Below are 26,890 nucleotides of genomic sequence, written 5' to 3'. Positions count from 1 at the left end.
ATGATCGTTTATTACGAGTAGGTAGGTATGTTAGTTAGCCTACCTACCTACAAAATTCTTTTTAAATTACTTACTGTAGAATGTAAACTGCACTAAACAAGTATAAAACTGCGATAAGGCGCAGAACGTTGATATCAAATAAGTAATTACTTACCTACTGGAGCTAATTCTTAGTCACTCGCCATACACCTACCTACCTGCTTACCTAATAATAACACTGCCTTTTCTGTTTGTTCATCATTATTATCAGTCTTTATAAAGTCCCACAACTTTAATCAATGTAAAAACGAGTGTGAAGTGAAGTGTTCACCAGAGCCAAAAAACGTTTTCAGTTTACTGCAAAAAAAAACATAGGTACATACAGCCGAATGTAGAACCTCCTCCTTTTTAGAAGTCGGTTAAACATGTTAGGCTTGTTATTTTTTTCTGAATATCATTCTAACACTGATATCTCATTCTAACAATTATTTGCTACGACATTTTGAACTATTTTTAAAGAATGTTAAAAGGCTTTGGCCGTAACTAGTTACCTACCGACAAAGACGTACCGCCAAGCAATTCAGCGTTTCGGTACGATGTCGGGTAGAAACCGAAAGGGGTGTGGATTTTCATCTTCCTCCTATCAAGTTAGCCCACTGCCATCTTAGATTGCATAGTCACTTACCATCAGCAGGGTTATTACCTATATAACTCGGTAGCAAACAAGACATTCTACCAATATAATTTTTTTTTATATATTTAAAAAAAAATATATTAAAAAAATAAAGAAGAAACTTAACAGCTATTCGCAAAATTTCAAACAATTTACAGTGAAACGAAATTTACAGTTTTTTATAAATCGTTTATTATGTACACTAATTTACAATTACAAAGACTTTTTATGAATTAATATCGTACAGGTACAAACTCAACTTCGCCTTTTAAATCGACAGCATAAGTCGTGGCCTCCACGTTGGGGATCTCATTGGTCTGTATTTCCTTGGCCTTGCCAGCGTCTGCTTTGACGAGATCTATATCGACATTTGGTTCAACGTCTTTTGAATTTTCCGTCTCCTCGATACTGCGGTCGGGTATCGGGCTGGCGGTGACAGGGTTGCTGCCAGCGTTTTGGTTAACCGGAAGGACTATCTTGAGCACGTCATTTTCGTAAGACCAGGTTCCTTGTTCACCCACATTCTGCGGGAGCGTCCTCATGTCCAGGTAACTGTTTTGGTTGTTACCTTCGTTGACGTGCACCGCTTGAATCATTATCATACCTTTCCTCGCCTTCACAACAATATCCTTTTCTTTGAACCCTGTCAAGGGGATGGTTATCTTGTACTCGTTACCCTCAAATTTCTCCGAGGACGACAGGGTCGGGAAACGGCTGGTGAATTCCGCCAACACCGTCTCCAACTGCGCCATTTCTCTGTTCATCTCTTCGAAAAACATGTTCGTGTCGAACATCTGCTCGTTGAGGTACCTATCGAGGCTGCCATCGAACGGAGACAGGTGAGAGTGGTAGCGGTTGCGCCACGAAGGCGCTGCGCCGGCGCAGGCTATCAGCCCTAACAAAATCGCGATCATATTGCTTGTACGTTTCACTAATAACTGAAGACGCGTAGAGTACCTAGAGCCTTTATATATAACCGATGATGGGTCAGAGTTTATCGTTCAGTACATTCTAGAGTGGGCAAACATTTACTCGCAGTTTACAGAGGTCGACTATCTATGCGATTATTTAGAAATTAGGTTCTACGCGACCATCAGAGGGTAGAAATTCGTTTAATGCACCAACCGTTGGATACTTCTGGGTAATAACCACAAGACAAGTTTGACTGTATACTCGTTGAGTTGTTATGCCTTATCGTTAGCTCGACATTTGTTTAATTGTTTCGTTTTATAATTACAAAGGAATAAACGCAGTGCTCTTATCTTTAACACACGTAAGGCGCCGCGCAGACATGGTTACCGTATGTCAGAGAGCTAAACTATAATAGGAATGTCTGTAACAAAATGATAGTTACCTAATTAGAATTTTAATTAAACGCATTGTTTCATTAAAATGCTAATTGGGCCAATCGTTATCGTCATTACGTAGCATAAAATGTAGTCAAAGAAAGAAAGATCGAAACGAAGAAAATAAGAAGTACACTTTATTGTACACCATAAAGTAGCAGTGCACGCCAGCGCCAGTGACCTTAAAACCTAAGATGGCAACCGCGGACGCACCTGGACGCCGCAATTTCATCGTACCATAGGGGATTAGTAGGAGGATGTTGTCATATAGGGAAAACCTGATTTCTAAGTGAACAAAGTCACGAATGTCTGATATTAGCGAAATAAATCTTAAATTTTTATTAAATGGTCGTCATTAACATCTTTATTTGCTTCTACAAAGTGTCCCCGTTTGTAAGGAGCCTAATGTTTGTTCTATGATGATTAAGTACTCATACTGAGAATTTCAATCTATTTATTTACGAAATTTTGCAAAAAAACAACAGTTTCGGCGATCAACGTTAATATTTTTGTTTATTTGTTGTTGTTTATGTTATCATTATAAATCGGTTTCTCAATTTTATGAACAATATCATTAACAATATACTTAGTACCTACTTACACTATTAATGATGGAACATTGTTAATTTATTACATAACAACATCTTTTTATGATTAAATGTAATGTTTCTTGCAAATAAATTAATTTGATTCTGAAACACGGCTAAAACTCACGTGATATTAGGTCGGAGTATGCCCGACTAGTTTCGAACCATACGGCGCCCTCAGTCATGAGCTGGTTCTTGCAACGCGGCACGATCCAAAAAATTAATTAATTAATTTAAATTCTAAAATTCTAATTTGATTCTGATTCTATTCATACTACAAAACAAAGATCTTCGCCGTGTAAGTCTGTCTGTTCGCAATAAACTCTGAACGTATAAAATAATGATACTACTGAACAACTTAGATTTTCATACGGATATCACCAATGATAATCTTATATTATAGATCGGTTACATTACATCCCTATAAAATCATCGCAAAAAGTGATCCGAATAATAGGCTACAACACTGACGTGCACACATGCACAATTTTTTCTTTAATTCCATGATATTATATTTATGTATATATAGTTTTTACACTTCCTGAACACACAACTCACCATTGTAGACGATATTTAGGTATTATTTGTTTAAATAACGTTCGTTGACCACAACTAACGTTGACTTGACTATTTTCCTCTTTTGAATGCCTCATGCGCTAGTAACACATCTAACAGTATTTAATATCATTGGATATCACCAATGAAGTGTTTTTTATGTAAGATTTCCGTATTTTTCATTCCGCTTTTATGATATTAATTTGGATGTCACCTTAATAAAGTGTAACGATGGTCGCCGGCACACTTTTTTTATGACACCACCTATACACACAACATCTGTTTCTTGTGACTCATTAACTTATAAGTTAACAATAGCTATATTTACAAATAATGTTATCAAATAATACAAATGGACTGCTTTCCAAGTATTATGATACTGTAAGTTGAAAATGACAGCTGAGGCAATATTGAAAGTTCGAGCCGTAGGCGAGAGCTATAGTAAGGAAGCAGAAGCTGTAATTATCAAAGCGCGCGTATGTCGTTCGACGTTTTATTACACATTTGGGAGGAAACACACTTTGAACACACTTTCTGAAAAGGAATTTCCGTCTTTGCATGTTCCCTATAATATGATGACATTGTCGTTTTTGCACAGTGCGTGTGCGGTTTTTTTTTTGGCAAATGCACCAAAAATAGCCATTCTTATTAATAAAGTAAAATAAAATTATTGTGTCATTTAATGTAAAAATTATAAAAATGAAAGAATATTTTTTTTTTTTTAGAAAGTTAATTTTATTTTTTTAATGGTGAGCACTTTTCTGCCATAAAAACTCTTTACAAAGATGACAAATTCAATTACATTACAGCACATGGGCGTTTTCTTTACATTACGGCATATGTGTGTAATGAAATACATAACAATATTGAAATTGGTGAAATAAGAGACACTATAAGAGCAAATTGTGATATAAAAGCAATATTAGCTGTAGTTTAGCTGTATGGACTGTGTTTATAAGCTAGACTCAAATAATCATTCATCAGGTTAGGATCAGAACTGCTTCGTTGCTAAACTGCCTCGCTAGTCCAGTGGTGGTAAGTCTATGTGGCTACAGAGCACGACTTTCTGGATTCGATCCCGGGTGCGTGCGGGTTCGTGCCTGCAGCGCTAACGACAGGACATCCGACAAAACTGATAGTATGTTGGTCGCGATGCGCATGACATCATGCAGATCAACATCACACGATCCGTTTTGTCGGATGTCCTGCCTATAGCACTGCAGGCACGTGAACTTATTGGATGGTGAGTGAACAGCATAAGCAATCAATCAATCAATCAAAAATCATTTATTTCAAGTAGGCTCAGTTTACAAGCACTTTTGACACGTCAGTTGACTATTTGTAAAGATTCTACCACCGGTTCGGAAGGCAGGTTCTGCTGAGAAGATACCGGCAAGAAACTCAACAGTTGCTTTTTTGAAAAAGTCATACAGTATTATAATTTACAATTGATAACAATTACTGTTTACATTTCTTATAGTTTTACTTCCTATGTGAAGGTGGTGGGTGGAAGCTGATCCAACGGGCTCCAAGCATCTTTAAGGCCTGGGCCTTAAAGATGCTTGGAGGCCTGGGCTTTACTGTTAAAATAGGCTGATGATGATTAGGCTTCTTGATGACGAAACTGCACCATCAAGCAGTCATGAGTGTTGAACTAATTAGTTTGTGTGTGTGCAAGTATGTACTTCTGTTTGTCACTCATTCACGTCTCAGCTACTGAACATATTTGTCTGGAATTTGGAATGGAGATAGATTATACACAGGGGACATAAGGATACCTTTTGATATATTCAAATCAACGATATTTTATATTAGAGATAGTGCACCAGCGCATCTCAACTGAGGCGGTTAATTACATGCATAATTATTGTCTTAATTAAATTTAATCGCTTATTAAACAACGAAAGTTATTTAAACAAATAATACCTAAATATTGCCTACAAAGACAATGTCGAGTTGTGTTATTTTAAAAACGAGTCATCATTATCCATATTCGGCTCACTACGGAGCTCAAGTCTCCTCTCAGAATGAGAGGGGTTAGTCCAATAGTCCACCACGCTGGCCCAATGCGGATTGGCAGACGCAGAGAATTAAAAAAATTCTCTGGTATGCAGGTTTCCTCACGATGTTTTTCCTTCAACGTTTGAGACACGTGATATTTAATTTCTTAAAATGCACATAACTGAAAAGTTGGAGGTGCATGCCCCGGACTGGATTCGAACCCACACCCTCCGGAATCGGAGGCAGTGGTCATATCACGGCTACATAAATACGAGTATGTAATGTAAATAAACACAAAATTGAGCATGTGTGCGCTTAGTGGAGTTGCTAAATTAGGATCACTTTTTGCGGTGAGGCACGTAACATGTCTATAATATAAAATATCGTTGATTCGAATAGGTACTTGAAGTTTTTTGAGTGAGCAGTTATATTAAAAATATAATTTATAAGAAGCAACTTTGAACTATATAACGAGTCATTCATCATGTGAAAATACCAATAAGATAAACAATATAATAACAATGTCATTTGAACTGTGAATCAGTGGATGTTAGTAGGTATAAAGTCCTAAGGTCGCATCTCATTACAACGCCGCTAAACGCTACACCCGTACCACGAAAGCTATTCAATACAAATGCTTTAACATGCATACCGGTCGGATACTGCGCAGTTTACGCTCGGCTTTGTAAAACTCAACTGTCCCTGGTCAGTCAGATGAGTTCATATACTGAGAGGCACAATTATCCGCCCACGTCATATTAAAGTGGGCGCATTTGGTCTATAACCAAGACAAGCCTGTCTATAACTTAAGGAGGTGCGCATATCAGCGCCTTCTGCCACCGATTTTTCTTCTGCGGAGCGGGTGCCCGCTCTTTTTCCTGCTTCGAGATATCCTTGAAGCCGATGACGGTCTCACAAAAGGAGGCACCGTGAGACCATCTTCTTAGCTGTCAAGGGACATTTACGTGGTGTTATACTAATTACCTACCTATTTACTGTTTGGAACACAGTAACGCTACTTTGCGGGAGAAATACGTAAGCGATGTATATACATAATATGCAAAGTTAAGTTTGTAATTTATGTACCAATTAATTATTTTACCATACGCGTGCGGTACTGTATAAGTGAGTTATGACCCTTATTTAAATAGTAGCCTACATAAACATCTATAAATTATTAATCTTTATAGATAACAAAATGACCATTTAGTGCTAACTTGAAATTTCCGATTATATGTATTGTATTTGTGTAATAATTTAATCATCAGCCTATTTTATACAAACCCACCACGCTGCTTAAATGCGGGTTGGCGGGTTTAAGATGATAACGATTGTCTCTGTAACAAACGATAGAATATTGTAAATGCAAAATTATCTAAGTCAGTTTACTCTACGGAAAGTTTTCGCTTCCCGTACAAACTTATTATTATAGACTAGCGGACGCCCGCGACTTCGGCCGCGTGAAACTCGATGTAAAATTTCCACTTATCCATACCCTACCCCTACCCTATCCCTGCCTTACACCTACGCTACCCTCCCCTACTTACCCCTACCCTAAAAATTTTACTGATTGCATATTTGGCATCAGTATCGATCACTAGTCACCCGCCCTGATAGTTAATTTGGAAATATTTATCATGTACAGAATTGACCTCTATATTTATTATAGGTAGGTATAGATTTTATAAGCATTGTTAGGAAGAATTAAAATAAATAGATAATAATCTTACTAAATATCATTGTTATTGTTGGAAGATGCCATGAAGCTATAAATAATAACCATACCTTTAGAAATACGCACAAATAAGGGAATAATAAACTTTTATATATCCTGTTTATGTGTGTTTGAAGTCATATATTTTGTCTTTTTTTCCAAGTATTTAGCTACATATAAGTATTTCTTGGAATTCATTTTGATAATAAATTGTTTTTCTTCAAACCAGTTTATCTTACCTACCTAGGGTTGCCCGGTCAACGAAGTTAAAAGCCTGACCAACCGGCCGGACATCTTACACAAATGTCAGGCCAAACGATTGGATAAAAAGGCCGGACACCCTATATTATTAAGGATTTTGTGTATCAGTATTAAAACGTGAAAGGTGCGCACAAAAAAACATAACGTTGTCATTCGTTCATCGAATTTTAGTGCCCTTAATTTTTTCCCGGGGGGGGACATAATGGAACGACCTATGTTAGGAGTATCTCTGCGTGATCGAATCAGAAATGAGGAGATCTGCAGAAGAACCAAAGTCATCAAGTCAACATAGCTCAACGTGACGCGAAGCTTTTTTTTTTGAAAAAGAATATTCGTTGAGTTGAATATTTTACCGTTGAGCTATTGAGGTTTTTAAAAGCTAAAGGCTAGTGGCTAAGCTTAAGCTGAAGTGGCGGGGCACATAGTTCGAAGAGCCGATGGCCGTTGGGGTCCCAAGATGCAGGGATGGCGACCCCGCACATAGTTTTATGTGTATATATTACCTACACAAATATGTACACATAAAACTATGTGTTTAAATATATATACACTATACACATAACATTAAGCAACAGATTTTTTGCAAACAAGCTGCGCCTGGTTGCATTATAGCCTGATAGTAATCGATGATGCAGCCTAATGCCTAGAAGGCGCCTTTTCACTCTTGACATAAAGAGGTAGGTAGTTGGCATAGATTAAGAATAATAGGCAAATAGAGCGCACGAAACACGACGGTGTCGTAGCCGCTCATAATACAAAGTTCAAAAACAAATACATTCTCAAGTCAGTATTCAAGAAAAATGACGCCTAAGTTTTTAAATATTTTAAAACTGTTTACAAAATCTTAAGAAATAAGATGAGAGTATTTTTTATTGGTAATTATTGATTATTGTATTAATTTATGTAATTGTAGTTAGTGTTAAGTTAAGTTACGACGCGTGAAGTTTGTTTTTTTCAAAGGATTTCACGTTTATCATCGTCATGTTTAATCTGTGGTTATTCTGTTCCGAACATTAGGCGCGATATATTTTTCACTTTTTCACGGAGTAAAAATCTCTTTAAATATAGAGCGCCATCTAGTAGTGAGTAGAAAAACCACGGTGACTCTAGAAAGTACGAGCGCGCGCATGTGCTAAGCTGTTGACAACCTTTGGTAATCTTTTGAAACGGATCAATAACTGACTTTGTTCATTTTCATTATTTTTTCATTGGGTGTTTTAGGATTTGGGTTGAACTGTTTTTTTTTTACCTAACTTAAACTTAATTTAAGTAATCTATCCTCAGTATGTATTTATAAATATTAATACATACTGAGGATAGATAGAACTTTAAAAGCTTTGTCAAAACTGTTACTATTACTATAATTTGATATATTTTTATTTTTAAATATTATCTTTATACTCTATGTGTAATGTTTATTGTATAAACTTTTATTAAATTAAATAAAGGTTAACCTCTACCTTTAAAAAAAAAATATTATATTATTTTAAAGATACCACCAACAACATCGATTTCATCGATAGAAAATGGAGTATATCTTAACTGAGCCGGATTGCTACATCAAAATGAGATCACTTGTTTTGTATGGTGATACGGTGGAAGAAACCTGCATATGAACATACATAGTACATCGACACCTTTAACTCTTCCTTTTCGCTTTGATGTAGGGCTAAAATGTTGTACTCATCTGCTTTTTAAGTTATATCTATTGATCAACAGATGGCGCTTTATTTCTTAATGTTCTAGAATATTCATCGTGTTATTTTGTATCTCTTTCAGTATAATCTTTTCAATTAATTGTGGTTCAACATGAAACTATTAATTTAATTCCGCATTAAAAAAAAACAGAATTATTAATTGAGAGTAAGAAGATTTACGTGTCAGTTAGTTTTCACTAGATGGCGCAAGTCAAAAAGTTCTTTTAAAATTTAGTCTTATTTTTTTTTAAATTTTGTTACTGTTTAGGTAATGACACATTTTTTATAATAAAAATATGCGTATTTATTTACGAGTCACCTATCCATCTGGTCGATGCGTGTACCTACAAAACTACAAATGTTTTAAGTATTCCTACTTTCGAATAATGTCTTCATTTAATTACTTTAACCACCTACATACATTTTTTATTTAGAACGATTAAATAATAAATAATTTATGAAAATACTGTAAGAAGATTACTGTACTACTTGGTCAAATAAAAAGACGGCATTACAATCATATCATCAGATAAACAAATAGTTTTAGCAGCTGCCGGTATTTCAAGGTCACTCCTGTCTGCGCACGACACATGCGCCCTGCGCTGCATCCTTAAACCTCACGGATGCTCACAGTCGCGTATCGTCCCGCGAGATGAAACCATCTGAGGATACCGCGAGACCACCCCAGCGACGATACCGCCAGACCACCACCATGGCGAAACCCGTAATATACAAAAGACAGAATACGCAGATTGCAATTAATGTCAAATGCGATTATGACGATGTATACTTCACTCGGACACCGCCCTGGTTCCACATAAACGTAGAAATGCCAGGGTTTAAAGCTGAAGATATAGATGTTAAAGTTGCACCACCACACGTTATCATCACGGCGTGTAAAAAGGACCCACGAGATGACGCTATACTGGAGTGCAAGTGGATGCGCAGACGCGACGTCCAATTATCTAAGTTTATGTGGCGCAGAGTACGACTATGCCGATCCAAGCTTGTTTGGACAGGTTTATTGATTATCAGCCTCAAAATGGACAAAAAAGGTATCAATTTTTTTATTGATGATTAGTCTGATATTAGCCAGTCATTAAATCAGCGACATACTTGAAAGTGTATATTGAATTGATTTTTTTACGGATGGTATCTTTCTAAACGCTTCGAAAACTAGAAAGATGTACCTATGGGAATGACATTTGCTATCGACAGGTCACGTGATCAAGATCTGTCATTCACATACAACTTCCTAGTTTTCGAAGCGTTAGCGATCGCAGAAAAGAGAATCGACCTGCCACTTGGCTGGGGGGGCTGAGCAGATTAGGCCTGATACAATTTTGAAAATATAAAACTGCGTTGAAAATCGAAACCAGGTCCCCTCTCGACTAAAAGAAAGCCATTACCAAAGAGGTTTTTGTAATAGTACCTACAACTATACTAGAGCCTTTCTTAATGAGTATTGTTTACCAACAAACAAATTAGAAATGAAGGTAGAAAACATGTCATTTCATAACTTATTTATGTTAAATTTAAGTATGGTTTGTTTACAAAATGTGGTATAAAATATAATTATTAACCATATCTAATTGTTCTAAGCTTATTAATCAAAATTTTCATTAACACAGGAACAAGTTAATTATAATAATTATTAGGTGCGGAATGACTAGTGAGTACTCATCAAGAAAGGCTATATAAACTTATTATATACCGGCACACCCTGTCCCCTAATGTCCCATAATAATTATTATTGGACTAAACTCAAGTGGTAAAATAAAATTAATTTGATTATTTTTGAAAAAACTGTAATGTGATTTACCACATTTGTGACCAATATTTTGAATTTTATTTAATTTAATTTTTGGGATCTGTAGGTATACATCTGCTTAACTTTTCGTAAATTTTATGCAGTTATTAACGAAGTTACAAAATATTACAATAGTATTCCAAGATATAGTCACTGGCATAAAGATACCAGAATAAAATGGCAATATAATATTACAATAATGTATTCTAACTTAGTACGATAAACAGGTATACTCACTGTAGTGTTAGCACACTGTCTGGGTGATCGGTTGATCACTCGGGTTATCACATCCAGTTGGTTGAACACTGTATCTACTTAGTACCTCGTGGTACGTACTGCTGTAGCACCAAAGTGCAACTCACTCCCCCTCTTGTCCGAGGCTTGTATTTATAGACTCATCTATTGACAGTCTAGGCTGTTGACATATACTGACAATATATATTATATGTATATACGATAAACAGCCATACTCACTCTTCCCGGTACTCAAAATTTAAGACTCGAATAAGATAAAATCAGTTACCATTTTATTCTCGTTCAAAATCTTCCGGTCGCACGGTGGTGGACCGGTTAAACTTTTATAAAGGACATTAATTGTTTTGAAAGAACAATAGTCAATAGTTAACTCAAAGCTTTATCTAGAAAAATAAATAAAACATTAATTTATTAATAAATAGCATCTTAATACATTGGTAATTCCATCAGTAATATTTAGACAGAGATTCTCCCTGCCTAACTTAAAGCAATCTATAAAGAATTACACAACAAGAAATGTGGACGGTTCGAACGCCACGAGCATACTGAACCCGACTGGACGCCGGACGACGGGCGCCTTATATTGCAAGTTGTTCCCGCCAACCGATCGCTACCCCCTTCTAACTCCCTACTCTTTACGAAAACAAGTCGCCCCACCTAACGAGATCGAGCGACGTCATATCCGTCTCAGACTACTATTTCCTGCAGTATATTATTAAACTAACTGCATTAAAAAACAAAGAAAGAAAGATAAATATTTTTATTTGGTAACTAAGCTTTTATATTATACAAAGAGCAAGAAAAGTGAAAGTAAAAGCGCACTGACCAAATAAAGGTCTCCCACTCAGCTTAAAGCTGCAGCTAGCTGCAGCGCTGGTCTTCAGTGGAAGCCTTTAAAAGGGGTGACATCACACAAAAAACTGACTCAGAATAGACAAAAAACCCCGGTTACTCTACGGTTTTTTCAAACTTAATCAAATTAGTTTTAGATAGTTATATGGATCTTCCATTTGCGTTTGATCCGTTTGTGTTAATCAATTATTTATGGGACAACATATTTACATTATAATTATCAATCTATAGTCTAAACGGTCCACTGTTGTGGAGAGGTAGTCCTTACTTATAGGGGAACGTAGACACACCACTCTGTGCAAATGCGGCTTAGAGTGATAATGTTTGATTCTGTAACGGTCACTCTAGAACATGATTATGTGGGAATCGAACCCTCGACCTTGGGTGTAGAAGTTAGTGGGCCACTACCCACTGTGACATTTCATCATCGTCATCATCATGTCAGCCGATGGACGTCCACTGCAGGACATAGGCCTTTTGTAGGGACTTCCAAACATCAGCGAATACCTGCGACTCGCTTGATATCGTCAGTCCACCTGGTGGGGGCACGTTGAGCTATGTCAGTGACTAGTTCTTCTGCGGATCTCCTCATTTCTGATCATGCAAAGATACTCCTAACATACAATGGCGGTATATCATTCACAATGGCTAGATTTTTAAATGGCACAGACCGGTGTCGAGCAGCAGCGACACTGGTGCGAGAAATCTGGCCCTGCGCTGGCCAACCCGCATGCCCAGCGTGGTCAGTATCGGGCAATTCATTGTAGATGGACCAACAAAATAACACACAGCCCCTCGTCCCCGGCAGCCCCGCTATTCCTGCGCCATTTGGTCATCAAAAATAATAGTTGCCGTAAAGATTCAATTCATAAAATTAAAGCTGTTTTTACGACATCTCCCATTAGCATCAGCTTTTTTATTGTTTATTGGGAACAGCCACTAGGCACACATTTTGTAATTTCTAAGGAATTGAAACAGTCGTGCAGTAGTGCCACTAGATGGCGCTGTTTCAATTCATTAGAAATTCGCATTTACGGTTACGGGATAGACACAGTATGAAAACTTTTTACTTCCACAGTAAACAAAATCTAGTTTGGTTTGGTTACAAAATCTAGCGCAATTTTTCACAAATCGGGTCAGATTGTGCCTGTTATCCTTTATTTTTTATGCTTAACAGTGCTTCACACTTTTAACTTACTACTACTAGAAGATCACGTGAACAAAGTGATCTAAAAACGTAATAGTTAGTGAAAGACTAAGATTAAGTTATTGGACATAATCTTAGTATAATAATAATATATTATAAGTTTAGGTTAAAGTTAAATTACTAATTAGTCACATAAGTAGGCTAGATCGTAATTTTATGAAGTACCAAATTGGTACTTTACAATAGAGAAAAAAAAATTAACTTAACATGCTAACTGCTTAACATTCTTAACAGATTTGGGATACCTGAAAAAGTGTATGAAGAAAATGCACGGTGCACTCGAGCAAATTCAGATAAGGTATGGATTCCGCGAACCTGAAATAGGAACTTTAGTACGACTCGGTAAAACCGTCCTGGTAGAAGTAGAGCATGACCCCAAACCAAAAAAGGTTGTCATCAAAGACGCCTATCGCGGTCGCCGCCACTCACATCCTCCAGATTATACGCCTCCTCCTTGGGGCTTTGAAAATAAGAAGTCGGATGAAGTTGATCAGGATATCAAGTCGAAGCCTGGGGATACTGAAAATGAAATTTTGCTACAACCCAAAACTTTGCAGGCTGATTTGGAGGCTGTATCTCAAGAAGTGGAGACAAAACCTTTACCATTCGAGCCTGTAGGGATATGGTCGATGTGCGTGCAAAATTTGCAAAACATTATGATGATGAGCCTAAAGATTTGTAAGAAAGATGAATAAACTTCATGTTTACTACAACGCGACCTAAAGATCATAGCTCATTAGAGCCACTGGCACCCAACCGGCATCACCTCGCGATGTGCAATTCATATAAACTTCTTTGAACATACTACTTCATAGCTTAGAACCTCGCTCGCAACCTATCCACTCGTTGACGGTGATCGTACGAACAAACTTGCCTTATAATGATTGCGCGTTGCAAACGCACGGGTCCCAGTAAGCCAAGAAATTAATACCAATCATAATGAAATACTTCACTACCGAACGCTGCGAGACTCGCAAATGTGGGATACGAAGTTGACTTTGAGCCACAAATCTTCAAATGACAAGGATTTTGTCGATTGGACGTTGAATGATGAGGTGGTGCTGGTTGATTGCCAAGTAGTTCCAATAAGCTATTACTAAACTTAATATACATGTTAATGTTTATAAATTTATGTGTTAGCTGTGACGCCTAACTGTACGGGTGTCTACTCTTTTCGAAATTATTATAGTAAATATATATTCACCTACGAGTAACATATTTTTATTAATCACATATTATTATTATTTAAACGAATATAGAATTAACGAATATATTATAAATAAAACGAATTAGGTAATCTTGTCATCTCGAAAAGAAGTTTAACAAAATTTTGTATTTACTTAGTTCTTTTGATTTCGTTCGATTACCATTTTTAGCTTTGGTGTTGCTAGTTGACATGTATACGAAATTGAGATTCTATGTAATAAATGTCATCCGATGCCTACTGGTGGATATGTTAGGTGTAAGTAAATTATATTTTTAATTGATTTGATGTTTATTTTAATAGGTTGATAATAGAGACCATTTTATGATTTTTATGATTATTACAAAATAGATAAAGAACATATTTCATACTTACAAACGTTTAACATAAATAAATGTTTTTTTTATTTGATATCTCACGGCCTATTATTTTATTATGAAGAAAAATTACTATTTCTTCTGAAAATAATCACTAGTCGTTTTGATGTTTATATTTAGTCCCTCACTTACTTAGAATATAGATCTTAGCTTTCTTACTTACAAAACAAAAAAAATAAGAGAAATTACTACTGTAGTCTAATATACGAGAAAAAAAGAAGTGAGAAACGTGAGTCTGAATCGGTTGCTAAAAAGAAGTATTTTTAAACTCTTATATAGAGGAGAGAAGTAGAAAAAATAAGAAGAGAAATATGAGTATAAAATAAGAAAAGGAAGCTTTAGTATTTGGAAGACTACACGACAATTTTATATAGATGTATGTATTTATTGATGCATGTAATTATTTGTAACTTTTTAATATAATTAATGTTGATATCTAAAATGTAATAATTGAAAATAGCTGCTTTATCGACGGCGGGTTCCTAATCAACTGTCTTGCGCACCTATCTCGATGGGAGGCTGCGTCTCTCTTACACACAATTTTCAAAAACAATCCCGATGGATGCTGGGGTATACCAGAATTTTTTAAATCTATATTCCTCAATACTTTTCCGCCTAGTGTAAAATATAAATTCAAAGCTAAGGCCACTTTTAAGAATGAAACCCTCGGCAGGACCCCAAAAACCATCAATGGTTGATTTTCAATTGATATTATATGTATAATTAGATAATGATATTACTATTTTCTATTATATACCTATATTATCTGTGGATGTTTTAAATATTTTATACATTATGGTTTATTCAACTTAGAATTTGTGACGAAAATACGAATATAGATATGAAATTCTTGGTTGAATAAATACATACTGTGTATTTCTATTAGATGTATACGTATACCTACTATCTTGATGTTTGTATAATTAAATATAAATAAAAAAAAATATTATATTGTTGTATTAGATCGATGTGTTGATTAAAATGGACAAGTAAATAAAGTGATTAGTTGTTTTTTTACCAGCTGCACCTCGTCTGATGTTACCCAAATGATAATAAAGTCTATAATAATTATTCTACATTAAGTAAAAATACGAGTACATCATACAAATCATATAATAATTCGTAAAACAAACAGAAACACACAAAAAAAAATTTTTTCTACCTTCCAACACAAAAATTTACCTCAGAATTTCTTTAAGACCGGATGGAAGGAAAAGATATCAATTAAGAGTTTGCAGACTTCAAGTAGGTATTGTATTAGAACAACTATTAGCTAAGTAGTATTTTTTCTTTCTAATTGTAGTGCCGCAGGCTGTGTAAAGGTAAGTACCTCAGCAACCGGGGGGTTTGGGCGAGCGAGAAGAATCGCCTGATAAGACCCGAAGGCAGCAAAATAGTAACTACTACCTAAGAGCTAACCGATAACGTAGTCAATATTGAGCTTGGAGCAAAAGTTTGTTTCCATCAAGGTCAAAATTGATTTGTATTCCATGTAATTATGATGATAAATATGGAGTCTCCTTAGAAGTTCGTATTTTAATTCATATTTATCGTTCGTTCACTACACCAACTCCTTACCCTCATCGTATCGCCTCGCTCGCATGCTGTCGTGAGGCGATACAATGAAGAACGGGTGCTAAGGTTCTAATGTGCTATTACACTTATTTTTAGGGTTCCGTATCCAAATGGCAAAAACGGAACTATTAAAGATTCGTCATGTCTGTCTGTCTGTCTGTCCGTCCGTATGTCACAGCCACTTTTTTCTGAAACTATAAGAGCTATACTGAGCAAAAGTTTTAAACTTGGTGAGTATGTGTATTCTGTAAACCGCATTAAGATTTTCATACAAAAATAGAAGAAAAAAAAGATGGGGTCCCCCATACTCAAAACTGAAACTCAATTTTTTTTTAATCAAACCCATACGTGTGAGGTATCTATGGATAGGTCTTCAAAAATGATGTTGAAGTGACCCTTGACCCTTCCAAAGTGGTAAAATGTGTCCCCCCCCTGCAATTTCTAAATTAAAATAAAATTTATGACGTACATTACTTTGCAAACTTCCTTGGTTTGAACGAGATCTTGATTGTAGTTTTTTTAATACATCATAAATCGTTATCGTAAGATGTATAAATATAATGTAATGAAATAATATAATGAGCAAGAAGTTTATGTTACTTCCTGCTACGGAACCCTTCATGGGTTATCCCGACTCGCACTTGGCTGCTTTTTTATTTATCGTACATCCATACTGAATATATAATTTTTTTTTTGTCTGTCTGTCTGTCCATATTTTTTTTAACCCAGCATCACGCTGAAGCTACTGAATGAATTTGAATGGAACTTGGCACGATTTGGCCTAGTGGCAGTTTGATACTGTTACTACCGCGTTAACGTAAACGCGAATTTCTAAGGAATTGAAAAAGAGCCATCTAGTGGCACTATTGCACAACTGTTTCAATTCCATATAAATTTTCGTTTACGTCAACGCGATAGTAACAGTATGAAAATATTGAAAACTCCCACTAGGCACACTGATCCAATGGCCTCCAAGTGACATCGACTAAGTAAAAGTTTTTAACACATTTCTTAAATTTATGTCTTGGGGATTTTGTTCTAGAAGAGTACACCCAACTATGAAAGATTTTTTACTTTTCGAAGACCTAGTTGGTCCAGAGGGTAGCCTATGTAACCCCGGATCACGAGCTCTAGGGTTCGAGTCCGGGTCCGTGCTATAAAATACTTGTGTACTTGAATGTTGCTGTAATTACGTGCTTTCTTCTTCTAGAAAATTATCAGTAAAAATTTCGAGGCCAGAAATTGGGAAGTTGATGGGCGTGCCTCGGGGGGTATCTTAGGCTGTCGACTTGTCATTAAATCAAAAAATCAAAAAAATCAAAAATCACTAAGGTTGACTATTTGTAAAGATTCTACCACCGGTTCGGAAGGCAGGTTCTGCTGAGAAGATACCGGCAAGAAACTCAACAGTTGCTCTTTTGAAAAAGTCATACAGTATTATAATTTACAATTGATAACAATTACTGTTTACATTTCTTATAGTTTTACTTCCTGTGTGAAGGTGGAAGCTGATCCAACGGCCTCCAAGCATCTTTATCATTAAGGAACTCATCAATGTTGTAGTACCCTCGACTAAGTAAATGTTTTTTAACACATTGCTTAAAGCTATACATTGGCAGGTCCATCACAGTCTTGGGGATCTTATCATAGAAGAGTACGCCCAAACCTACAAAAGATTTTTTTACTCTTTGGAGACGATCTGCAGAAATAACTAACTTATGCCCGTGTCTAGTAAGACGTGGGTTTACATCTCCTTTTCGTTTGTACAAAAACATTGTCATTAACATCCGATATTAGTATGAGATCTTATCGATTTATATTATAGATATGTTACGTGCCTACAAATCACCGCAAAGTGATCCGAATTTAGCTACTCCAGTGAGCGCGGAACAAATTTTAACAAGTAACGATTTTTACTTATTCAACCCCTTTTGGACCTAAAATAGCAACTGTGACGAAGTGTTTGAAAATATATACATTTTTGGAATCCTTATTTAATGAACATTAAAACTATAAGGCCAAAATTCCGACGTGTTAGTAACATATCTACTAGTATAAAATCTTTGGATCCAGCATAAGAAATACATAGGTTTACCTTTATATCTGACTAGCGGACGCCCGCGACTTCGTCCGCGTGAAAATCGATGTAAACTTTTATATAATAAAATATGAAAAAGATAGGTAATAAAAAAGACGGACTTTCAGACAGACAAAAAATAACAAAAACAGTAGATTGTTATACAAGGGGCTAAAAAAACCCATTTCAAACGAGGTATTTTTAGGGCCCGAGCCGAAGGCGAGGCTGCCTAAATAGAAACGTTAAAAGTCTCTAAAGAGTTTATAATGGGTTTAGCCCCGCGTGCTGCACAATTCTTTTCACTACGATTGCGAGAAAATAAAATTACTTGGTACAGTATTCAATGTTTTATTTTATTTTAAAATCAAATGTAGGTACAAAATGCTACAACTTTGGATGTTAGGGGAGATGCTTTTACCCGGTAACTTAATTTCCGACTACTGTGAAGTTGAATAATGAGTATGAGGGGTAAACATAAATTACGGTCACAAATTCACAATGAATTTCTTTAAAAGAATTAAGTATGGATTATTCACGGCAATTGTTTCTAAAATTCTCGCTTTTTAATTTTATTTTTCTTTCACATGAGAAAAAGACAGGATGTCCCATGTCTTCAAATCTCGCTCTATTCGCAACTCAATAAAAATTAAAATAAAAAATGAACGCATTCCACAGAAAAGAACGCTGCATTTCATTTCATTCCAATTTAAAGGTTTTATTTATTTTTCAAAACAATCAGGGCCTTACCTATAATGATCCTATTTTCGAATAAAACCTCCTCCGTTTTATAGTAGGCTAGTGCTTGGCTAGTACTCGTAAGAGACAAGAATTAAAAACAAAATTACTATAGCCCCTAGAGGCTGAAATGCTTGTTTAGCCCCGCTGTGGAGTGGTAATATGACAGTGTTTTTGAGCAAGAATAGTGAAAAGTGTTTTGGGCCTCAGTATCGATCATATTATAATGCTCTCCAACAAAAGCTTTCAAAATATATTCAACAGTGGACCCGGTCAAGCTTCGTTTTTACTCATGTGCACTTCTTCCCTACCCCTACCCTACCCAACTCCCACCCTACCCTTACCCTAGCCTACCCTACCCTACCCCTACCTTACCCTACCCTTCCCAAACCATACCCCTGCCCTACCATACCCTACCTCTATTCCTACCCTTAATCACCCCTACCCTACCCTTACCCTACCCATACCCTTCCCGTAACTTATCCTACCCGTACCCTACCCCTACCCTAATGTCACTCAATGGTTTTGCCTTCACGAAACCTCTTCATTAGCACTTATACTTTATGGTATGGTATTTAAGTTCGAATTGACTTTTAAGTATCTACAAAAAGTGTAGATAAAGTAAGAAAAGTGTTGTTTTTAGACTTCTCTTTTAATGAGAAATAATGTTCTAAAGAAAATAATTAGCGAAATCGGTCTGTCCTCGAGATTTGCTTATCAACACATTCAGCAATTCATTTATACAGAAGATTGTAAGAGGTAAAGTTTGTGTGGTTGTAGGGATCTACAGAACCGATTTTGAAAATTCTTTCACCGAGCTACGTTATTTGCGAGTGTCATAGGCATTTTTTTACTCTATGTTCTTTCGGGAACAGGAACTACGTGTGTGAAACCGCGGGGCGTCATTTAGCGGCATTTTTGCGTCTTTTAGAAATTTTGTATTATCTCCGAAACTATATGACTAATTAACATACTGTAAAAGGCTCTATAATATCCTCTTGATTATAAAGTAATTAATTTTGATAAGGATTTAAGTTAAGTTGTGTAAATAATGACGTAAAGCTTAATATATGAATTAAATAATTTATTTAAGTACAAAAAGTACTATATCTGCTAAAATATAGAAGATGGATATATGCTGCCGCGACACTTTTTTCAGAAAATGATGTGTTCTGCAATGTAGTACATTATTTTATTCTAACATCAATAGTTTTTGCAGCGCACGCCATGTTTACAAAACTTATGTACACCTAGGGTTACATTATTGGAGTTTCAGGAAGGATCCCTAATTTTTTGAAAATATAATATAGCTTATAGCCTTCCTCGATAAATGGGCTATCTATCACTGTATTTTTCAAATCGGACTAGTGGTTCCTAAGATTAGCGCGTTCAATCAAACAAACAAACATTTCAGCTTTATAATATTAGTATAGATTGTGTATGTGATGTGGGGTTTGAAGCAAACGCAGAAGCATCGCCTGATGGAGCCCGAAGGCAGAACCAGAAAATGTGGTCAGAACAACTCTCCTACTCGTAAGCACGCCAATCCACATTTTAGCAGGTTTGTGGGTCTGTAGTTGACCGACTTAAAGGAGGAGGTTCTACGTTCGGCTGTATGTATGTTTCTCAATTCGGTCGATATTTTTTTTTATGTATGTACACCGATTACTCAAAGGCGCCTAGACCGATTTCAAAAATTCATTTTTTGTTTGAAACGGTATAGTCCCCATTTGGTCCCATTGCCATCATGTCAAGATCTGATGATGGAATCCTTTAGAAATTGAGGGGAACTTTCGAAAATTATATGGGTGTCTATTGTGTTCGTATACTTTTCCATTTAGTACTTTTAAGCACTACAATTTCATGAAGGTTTAAAATCGATCTGATGATGGAGCCATAAAACAGACGAGGGAACTCCTCAGCGATTTACAGCAGTTACCTTGTGTTTGGGCTTGATTAATTTGTATTAATGAGAACTTTCCACATAGATAGGTTGTGACTGTCATTTAGGGGTTTGGTGATGAAGACCAAGGACAATTAAGGGAACTCCTTACCAGTTTACAGTAACTACCTTGTGTTTGGCCTTGATTAATTCGTATTGCTGAGAACTTTCTACCTAGATGAGTTGTGTCTGTTATTAGGGGTCTGATGATGACGACCAAGGTCAATTAAGGGAACCCCTTAACGGTTTACGGTAGCTACCTTGTGCTTGGGCTTGATTAATATGTATTGCTGAGAATTTTGTACCAAGATGGGTTGTGACTGTCATTAGGGGTCTGATGTATTCGTTTGAGATGAAATTTTACACTAAAAATGGAAAAATAATAAAAAATTTAATAAAAAAAATACAACCGACTTTAAAACCTAAAAACGTACCCACTAAACTAAAAAGTGAAAAATAACATCATAATATGTTCTACCTATGTATATATTCTAGTATGAAGGCGGTGCTTAGCCGGTGTTGTCTTAATTTAAGCCATTTCTGACAGGACTGTCTGCAAAATCTAAATCTATAAGATATTCTCACATGGCTTGAATTAATACATCACCGGCTTAGCACCGCCTTCATACTGATCAGCAGGTAGAACATATTATGATGTTATTTTTCACTTTTTAGTTTAGTGGGTACGTTTTTAGGTTTTGAAGTCGGTTGTATTTTTTTTATTAAAATTTTATAATATTACTTTGTTAGTATAGATAAACACACCCTGACACTAAACACGCATGAGCATGGGTGTTTTCCAGTGTCTACACAAATGCCAGTGTCCATTCAAATATTTTCCATTTGTAGGAGTCGAACCCACGACCGTGGATGCAGAGAGCGGGGTCACCACATTGCGTCACACGCCTTTCAAATATGCTGATGATATTGATAGGATATTCCCCACTTTAGTAAGCTATCTGATGTTAATTTAAATATTGTTGAAGGCAATGATAATTTTATACTATAGATCGGTTACGTCCCTAGAAAATCACCGCAAAATGTGATCCGAATAATAATCTACAAAACTGAGTGCACACATGCACAATTTTGTCTTTAATTCCATTATTTATTATGTGTGTATATAGTTTTTACACTTCCTGAATACAAAACTCGACATTGTAGACGATGTTTAGGTATTATTTGTTTAAATAACGTTCTTTGTTGACCATAACTAACATTGAGATACGGAAATTTCCTGTTTTGAACGCCTTATTTTTCATGACCTAGTTACACATCTAACAGTATTTAACATCATTGGTTGAAGCTTTTCAAAGCTACATAAAAAAAGAACTTTATTTATGTAGCTTTGAAAAGCTTGTTAAATATTTAACAACATGCATCCTGATTCCTGATCTCTGTAAGTCTGAACACTGTTGAAGGTCACTGCAAGGGCTTCGTTTGCCAATAAATCAATATCACGTGTTATTTTGAGAGGGATCGGTTTCAGGGGAGGTCTCAACTTAAATCGGAACCTCCATACCATTCCACGAGATATCCATTATAAATTGAACTTTCACAGTTAAATATAATACCTGTGGTATCAACCTATCTTGGTACCTTCATACTTTATATAAACTATGACCGTTATAAATTGATACTTCATAGGAGAGGGTCTGCTTTTACACACAATATTGTTATTTTAAGGGTATGTCCATTATAAGTTGAGACCTCGTGGGTGATGGGTCAAGTTATATTGAACTATTAATATTTCGAGTGAGTGCCACTATAAATTGGAACGCGAGATGCGTTGCCCGGGATGTATCACATTGAAGCAGTCCTTACAACAGATTTGTACAGGAAGTCCATTATATTTTGAGCTCAACTTGTTGAGCGTGCGCTTTGGATGCATGACAACATTGATTGGTGTTCTCGGAAGGACGTGAACTATACAATTTATCTTACTTAGGTTACCTAGGCAGGTTACATTGTCTATAGCATCTTGTACTGCATTATATTATTGTTATCCTTTGTTCCATAGACTACAATAATTACTCGTATTTCTGACGACATCTATGGCGCAGTTGGTGTTGCTGTGGTTCTCAAGAGAAAGGTCCAGAGTTCGATTGTTAGTCTAGTCAGTTCAGGATGTTTTAATTTCTAAATTGGCTCGTTTTTGTTCTGATGCTAAGTGTCGGCCGTGGCTAGTTACCACCCTACTGGCAAAGACGTACCCCGAAGCGAAGTTCCGGTACGTTGGCACGTAGAAACCAAAAAGACCCTGCAACGCTTGAGTAGGTACACGTTTATCATCATGGGCTCCCCTACCATAAAGGTGTAAATAGTAAAGACACAGCTAGCGCATTGGTGTGCTGCAGGACGCTCTTCCAGATTTAAAAAAACACACGCGCGCTTGGTGTGTCACTATTTGGTGATTACTATTGCCACCAAATACATATTAAACTGAAGCGAACAAAATTGGCTAATTGTCTTAATTTCATATAGCTGCAATGTAAACAACGTTTATTTACACAAATAATACCTAAATATCGTCTACGTGGCATATCGAGTTGTGTGATCAGGAAGTTTAAAAATTATATATAATAATTATAAATAAGTACATAAATATATAATTTCTGTAAACACAAAATTTTGCTAAATTGGGATCACTTTTTGCGGTGATTTTGTATATATCTGTAGTGTAAAATATCGTTGATTTACATTGCTTCCAAAGCCTAACGGATTCCTGATTTTACCTTTTTTTTTAATTTTTTTCCATACTTGCGGGTAACTAGGTAATAATAAATAACAAGTAATAAAGTTACCTACCTTCGTAAGATTTGAATGCATTTCAGGATTTCATTTATTACTTCGGATAAGTGGCTTTAGAAGCAAAGAAAAGGAACCCGTATAATACCTGAGTCAGGTAAGAAAGTATTATAACTACCTTCAGGGTAGTGGCATCAAAAACAATGAACAGACCCAATAGATGAACCTCCGCACTCACCAACATTGTACCCACGTACCTACAGCAACATTTTTACTTTCCTTGACCATAAAAACATTGACTACATACAGCCAAAAATAACGTTTGTATGGAAATCTACTTAAAGAAAGCCCTCCAATTTAAGAAACTTTGTCAATTACCTAGGTAATAAATAGGTACCTCGAAATAATGATGGATTTAAATTGTTTTTAGTTTTACTAAATCTTGATAACATTGGGCTTCAATTAAATAATTGGGATCACTTAAATAATTGGCTTCAATTAAATAATTAATTCAATTAATATATTAATATGTAAAATTGAATGTAAAGTATGTACATTATGTATTATATTGTTGAACCTATAAATAGACTTAACTGTCCAAGTAATGGATATAACTTTTTATCTTATAGGTATCCAAAATATGAACGGCGTTCAACTAATGGAGAAATGCAATATTTTAATAATACATTATGACATAATTGCGGTAAATTGAAAATTACAGCAGAGGCGATATTGCTAAGCTCGAACCGAAAACGAGAGCTTTAAGGAAGCACGCATAAGGTTATTATCCAATTTCTAGATAATACCTATTATAGCCAAACTTTTATATGAAAGCTGCTAAGTAGCTGTATCTAGGTGCCAGGATTTCTTTCGGGTTTAAAAATAAAATAACATTTAAAATTTGAATTACTTTTATTTAAGTATGTACTTATTTAAATCTAGTAGCAATTAGGTAGCTATATTATAAATTATAATACATCGATTTTATAAACATTAATTACTTACTTAATAATTAATAAAAAAAACTAGGCAGATATTCAGTCTTTACATAACTAGAAAAAAAACCGGAATCACAATACACAGATAGTAGATAGGTTCACTTTAAATTTTACAAGAAAATACAAATTGTATCTTGAACACAATTGAATTTTATATTGCAATGGATTATAAAAATAGCAATTGAAATATATACACGAGAATATAATAAAAAATAACAATTACTGCTCAATCTGCTTCTTGACCGGTCCAGTCTTGATAATTGGCACGATCCTTTCCCCAATCGACGGCATAGGTAGAACTTTTGGCGCGGTCACTGTAAGCACTCCATCTGACGAAAGGCTGGACTCAACTGTGTCTGGTAAACAACCTTCGGGCAACTTGTACTTCCTTACGAACTGTCTGGAAACATAACCGTGCTCATCTCTCCTCTCTTCATGTTTACACTCCACTGTTACAAATCCGTCAACAACTGTCACACCGATTTCTTCCGGGGTAAAGTGCTGGACGTCCACGTTGACTTGGAATTTTTCGTAATCCGCTTCGTTCTTTCCCTTCATAGCAATGTTGTTCATGATAGATGAGAGTTGCTCCATTTGTCTGAACATATTTTCGAATGGCTTGAAGTAATCATGTGGCACAATTTGGTTGATCGGTCTGTAGAAGCCTCTGTCCGCCGTCCTCTCGCCGAAAAGATTTGGAATTAACGCCATTTCTTGTTTGTTTTCTTCACAAATTCGCTTCGCAAGTGATCAAGGTTATTTTCTCTTGACAAATGACAGGCGAAACAGCTAACGCGCGGTCTATATATACTCGAGTCAGCGCCACCTATTGGTGACGAGCAAAATGGGGAACATTCAAGAAAGTTCTCGGATGCGGTACAAAATTCCAATTCTAGAACAATTCGACAACGCCACAATAGTTTCCGAATAGCGCCACCTAGCGGTGAGTAGCTAAATCACTTCAACGTGCTTTAACATAATATTTACTAAAGCTATTAATAGATGTCGCTATTTTAAAAATAGTTACAATCTTCTCTTCATTATTTACGAATCTCCTTGACATCCGCATATTAAAAACTTTTTTCCCATTTTGTATTTCAAAATATTACGTAAATTATTATAATAATCAATAATTACTAAATTATCATTAATTTATTACAATTAATTCGTGTCGTACTGACACGAGAATTTATTCGTTTTTAATTGAATTTTGTATTTGGAACGGCTATGACACCGTCGTGTTCCGTGCGCTCTATCTGCCTATTATTCTGTGATCTGTGGTCACATGGTATTATTGAGCGGGACCGACGGACGGTTTAACTTGCTCTATGAAGCGCGGCTGTGTAGTAAATACCCCTGGAAGTGCAGGATCGAGGCTTTAAGTGCCCTGTTTGTAATTTGTTTACTTTGCGTTTTTTTTTAATTTGGCGTGCGATTTCAGTCTCTACTTTCATTAGCCAAACTCTACCCATGTATCATCATCATCATCATATCAGCCGATGGACGTCCACTGCAGGACATAGGCCTTTTGTAGGGACTTCCAAACATCACGATACTGAGCCGCCTGCATCCAGCGAATCCCTGCGACTCGCTTGATGTCGTCAGTCCACCTGGTGGGGGGTCGGCCAACACTGCGCTTACTAGTGCGGGGTCGCCATTCCAGCACTTTGGGACCCCAACGTCCATCGGCTCTTCGAACTATGTGCCCCGCCCATTGCCACTTCAGCTTCGCAACTCGTTGAGCTATGTCGGTGACTTTGGTTCTTCTGCGGATCTCCTCATTTCTGATTCGATCACGCAGAGATACTCCTAACATAGCTCGTTCCATCGCCCGCTGTGTGACTCTAAGCCTTCTTATGAGGCCCATAGTTAGCGACCAAGTCTCGGAACCATAGGTCATCACTGGCAACACGCACTGTTCGAAGACTTTTGTCTTCAGGCACTGAGGAATTTCGGACGAAAAGATGTCGCGAAGCTTCCCGAATGCAGCCCAGCCGAGTTGAATTCGACGGTTCACCTCTTTCTCGAAATTGGACCTACCTAACTGGATCATATGTCCTAGGTATATGTATTCGTCTACAATTTCGAGTGCAGCGTTCTCAACTATAACTGGGTGGAGCGATACATGAGCATTACACATTATTTTTGTTTTGCCCATGTTCATTTTCAGGCCCACCTGTTGAGAAACGCTGCTGAGGTCATTGAGCATGGTACTAAGGTCATCCAGAGTCTGTGCCATGATGACTACATCATCCGCGAACCGCAGTTGAGTGATGTACTCGCCATTGATGTTGATG

General features: G+C 36.3%; 3 protein-coding genes across 3 annotated transcripts; 1 reads left to right on the top strand and 2 right to left on the bottom strand.

Moving 5' to 3' along the window:
• Positions 1-820: 820 nt before the first annotated feature.
• Positions 821-1,898, bottom strand: LOC112048361 (uncharacterized). Its single transcript, XM_024085860.2, has one exon. The coding sequence runs from the start codon at positions 1,564-1,566 to the stop codon at positions 886-888; it is 681 nt and encodes a 226-aa protein (XP_023941628.2). The 5' UTR covers positions 1,567-1,898; the 3' UTR covers positions 821-885.
• Positions 1,899-9,440: 7,542 nt separating this feature from the next.
• On the top strand, positions 9,441-15,512 carry LOC112048375 (uncharacterized). The gene is made up of 2 exons (XM_024085884.2): positions 9,441-9,868; positions 13,172-15,512. Exons 1-2 carry the CDS (start codon positions 9,466-9,468, stop codon positions 13,630-13,632), a joined length of 864 nt encoding a protein of 287 aa, XP_023941652.1. The 5' UTR covers positions 9,441-9,465; the 3' UTR covers positions 13,633-15,512.
• An 8,976-nt stretch (positions 15,513-24,488) lies between these two features.
• LOC112048360 (protein lethal(2)essential for life-like) lies at positions 24,489-25,379 on the bottom strand. The gene has a single exon (XM_024085859.2). It carries the CDS (start codon positions 25,302-25,304, stop codon positions 24,813-24,815), a length of 492 nt encoding a protein of 163 aa, XP_023941627.1. The 5' UTR covers positions 25,305-25,379; the 3' UTR covers positions 24,489-24,812.
• Between the last annotated feature and the right edge of the window lie 1,511 nt (positions 25,380-26,890).

This window comes from Bicyclus anynana, chromosome 1 (assembly GCF_947172395.1).
Source record: "Bicyclus anynana chromosome 1, ilBicAnyn1.1, whole genome shotgun sequence".
Lineage (NCBI taxonomy): Eukaryota > Metazoa > Arthropoda > Insecta > Lepidoptera > Nymphalidae > Bicyclus > Bicyclus anynana.
This window is presented reverse-complemented; position numbering and strand designations above follow the sequence as displayed.

Coding starts and splice junctions, on each gene's coding strand:
- LOC112048361 (XM_024085860.2), bottom strand. CDS start 1,566: ATGATCGCGATTTTGTTAGGGCTGATAGCCTGCGCCGGCGCAGCGCCT.
- LOC112048375 (XM_024085884.2), top strand. CDS start 9,466: ATGAAACCATCTGAGGATACCGCGAGACCACCCCAGCGACGATACCGC. Junction 9,869..13,171: donor CCTCAAAATGGACAAAAAAG/GTATCAATTTTT, acceptor CATTCTTAACAG/ATTTGGGATACCTGAAAAAG.
- LOC112048360 (XM_024085859.2), bottom strand. CDS start 25,304: ATGGCGTTAATTCCAAATCTTTTCGGCGAGAGGACGGCGGACAGAGGC.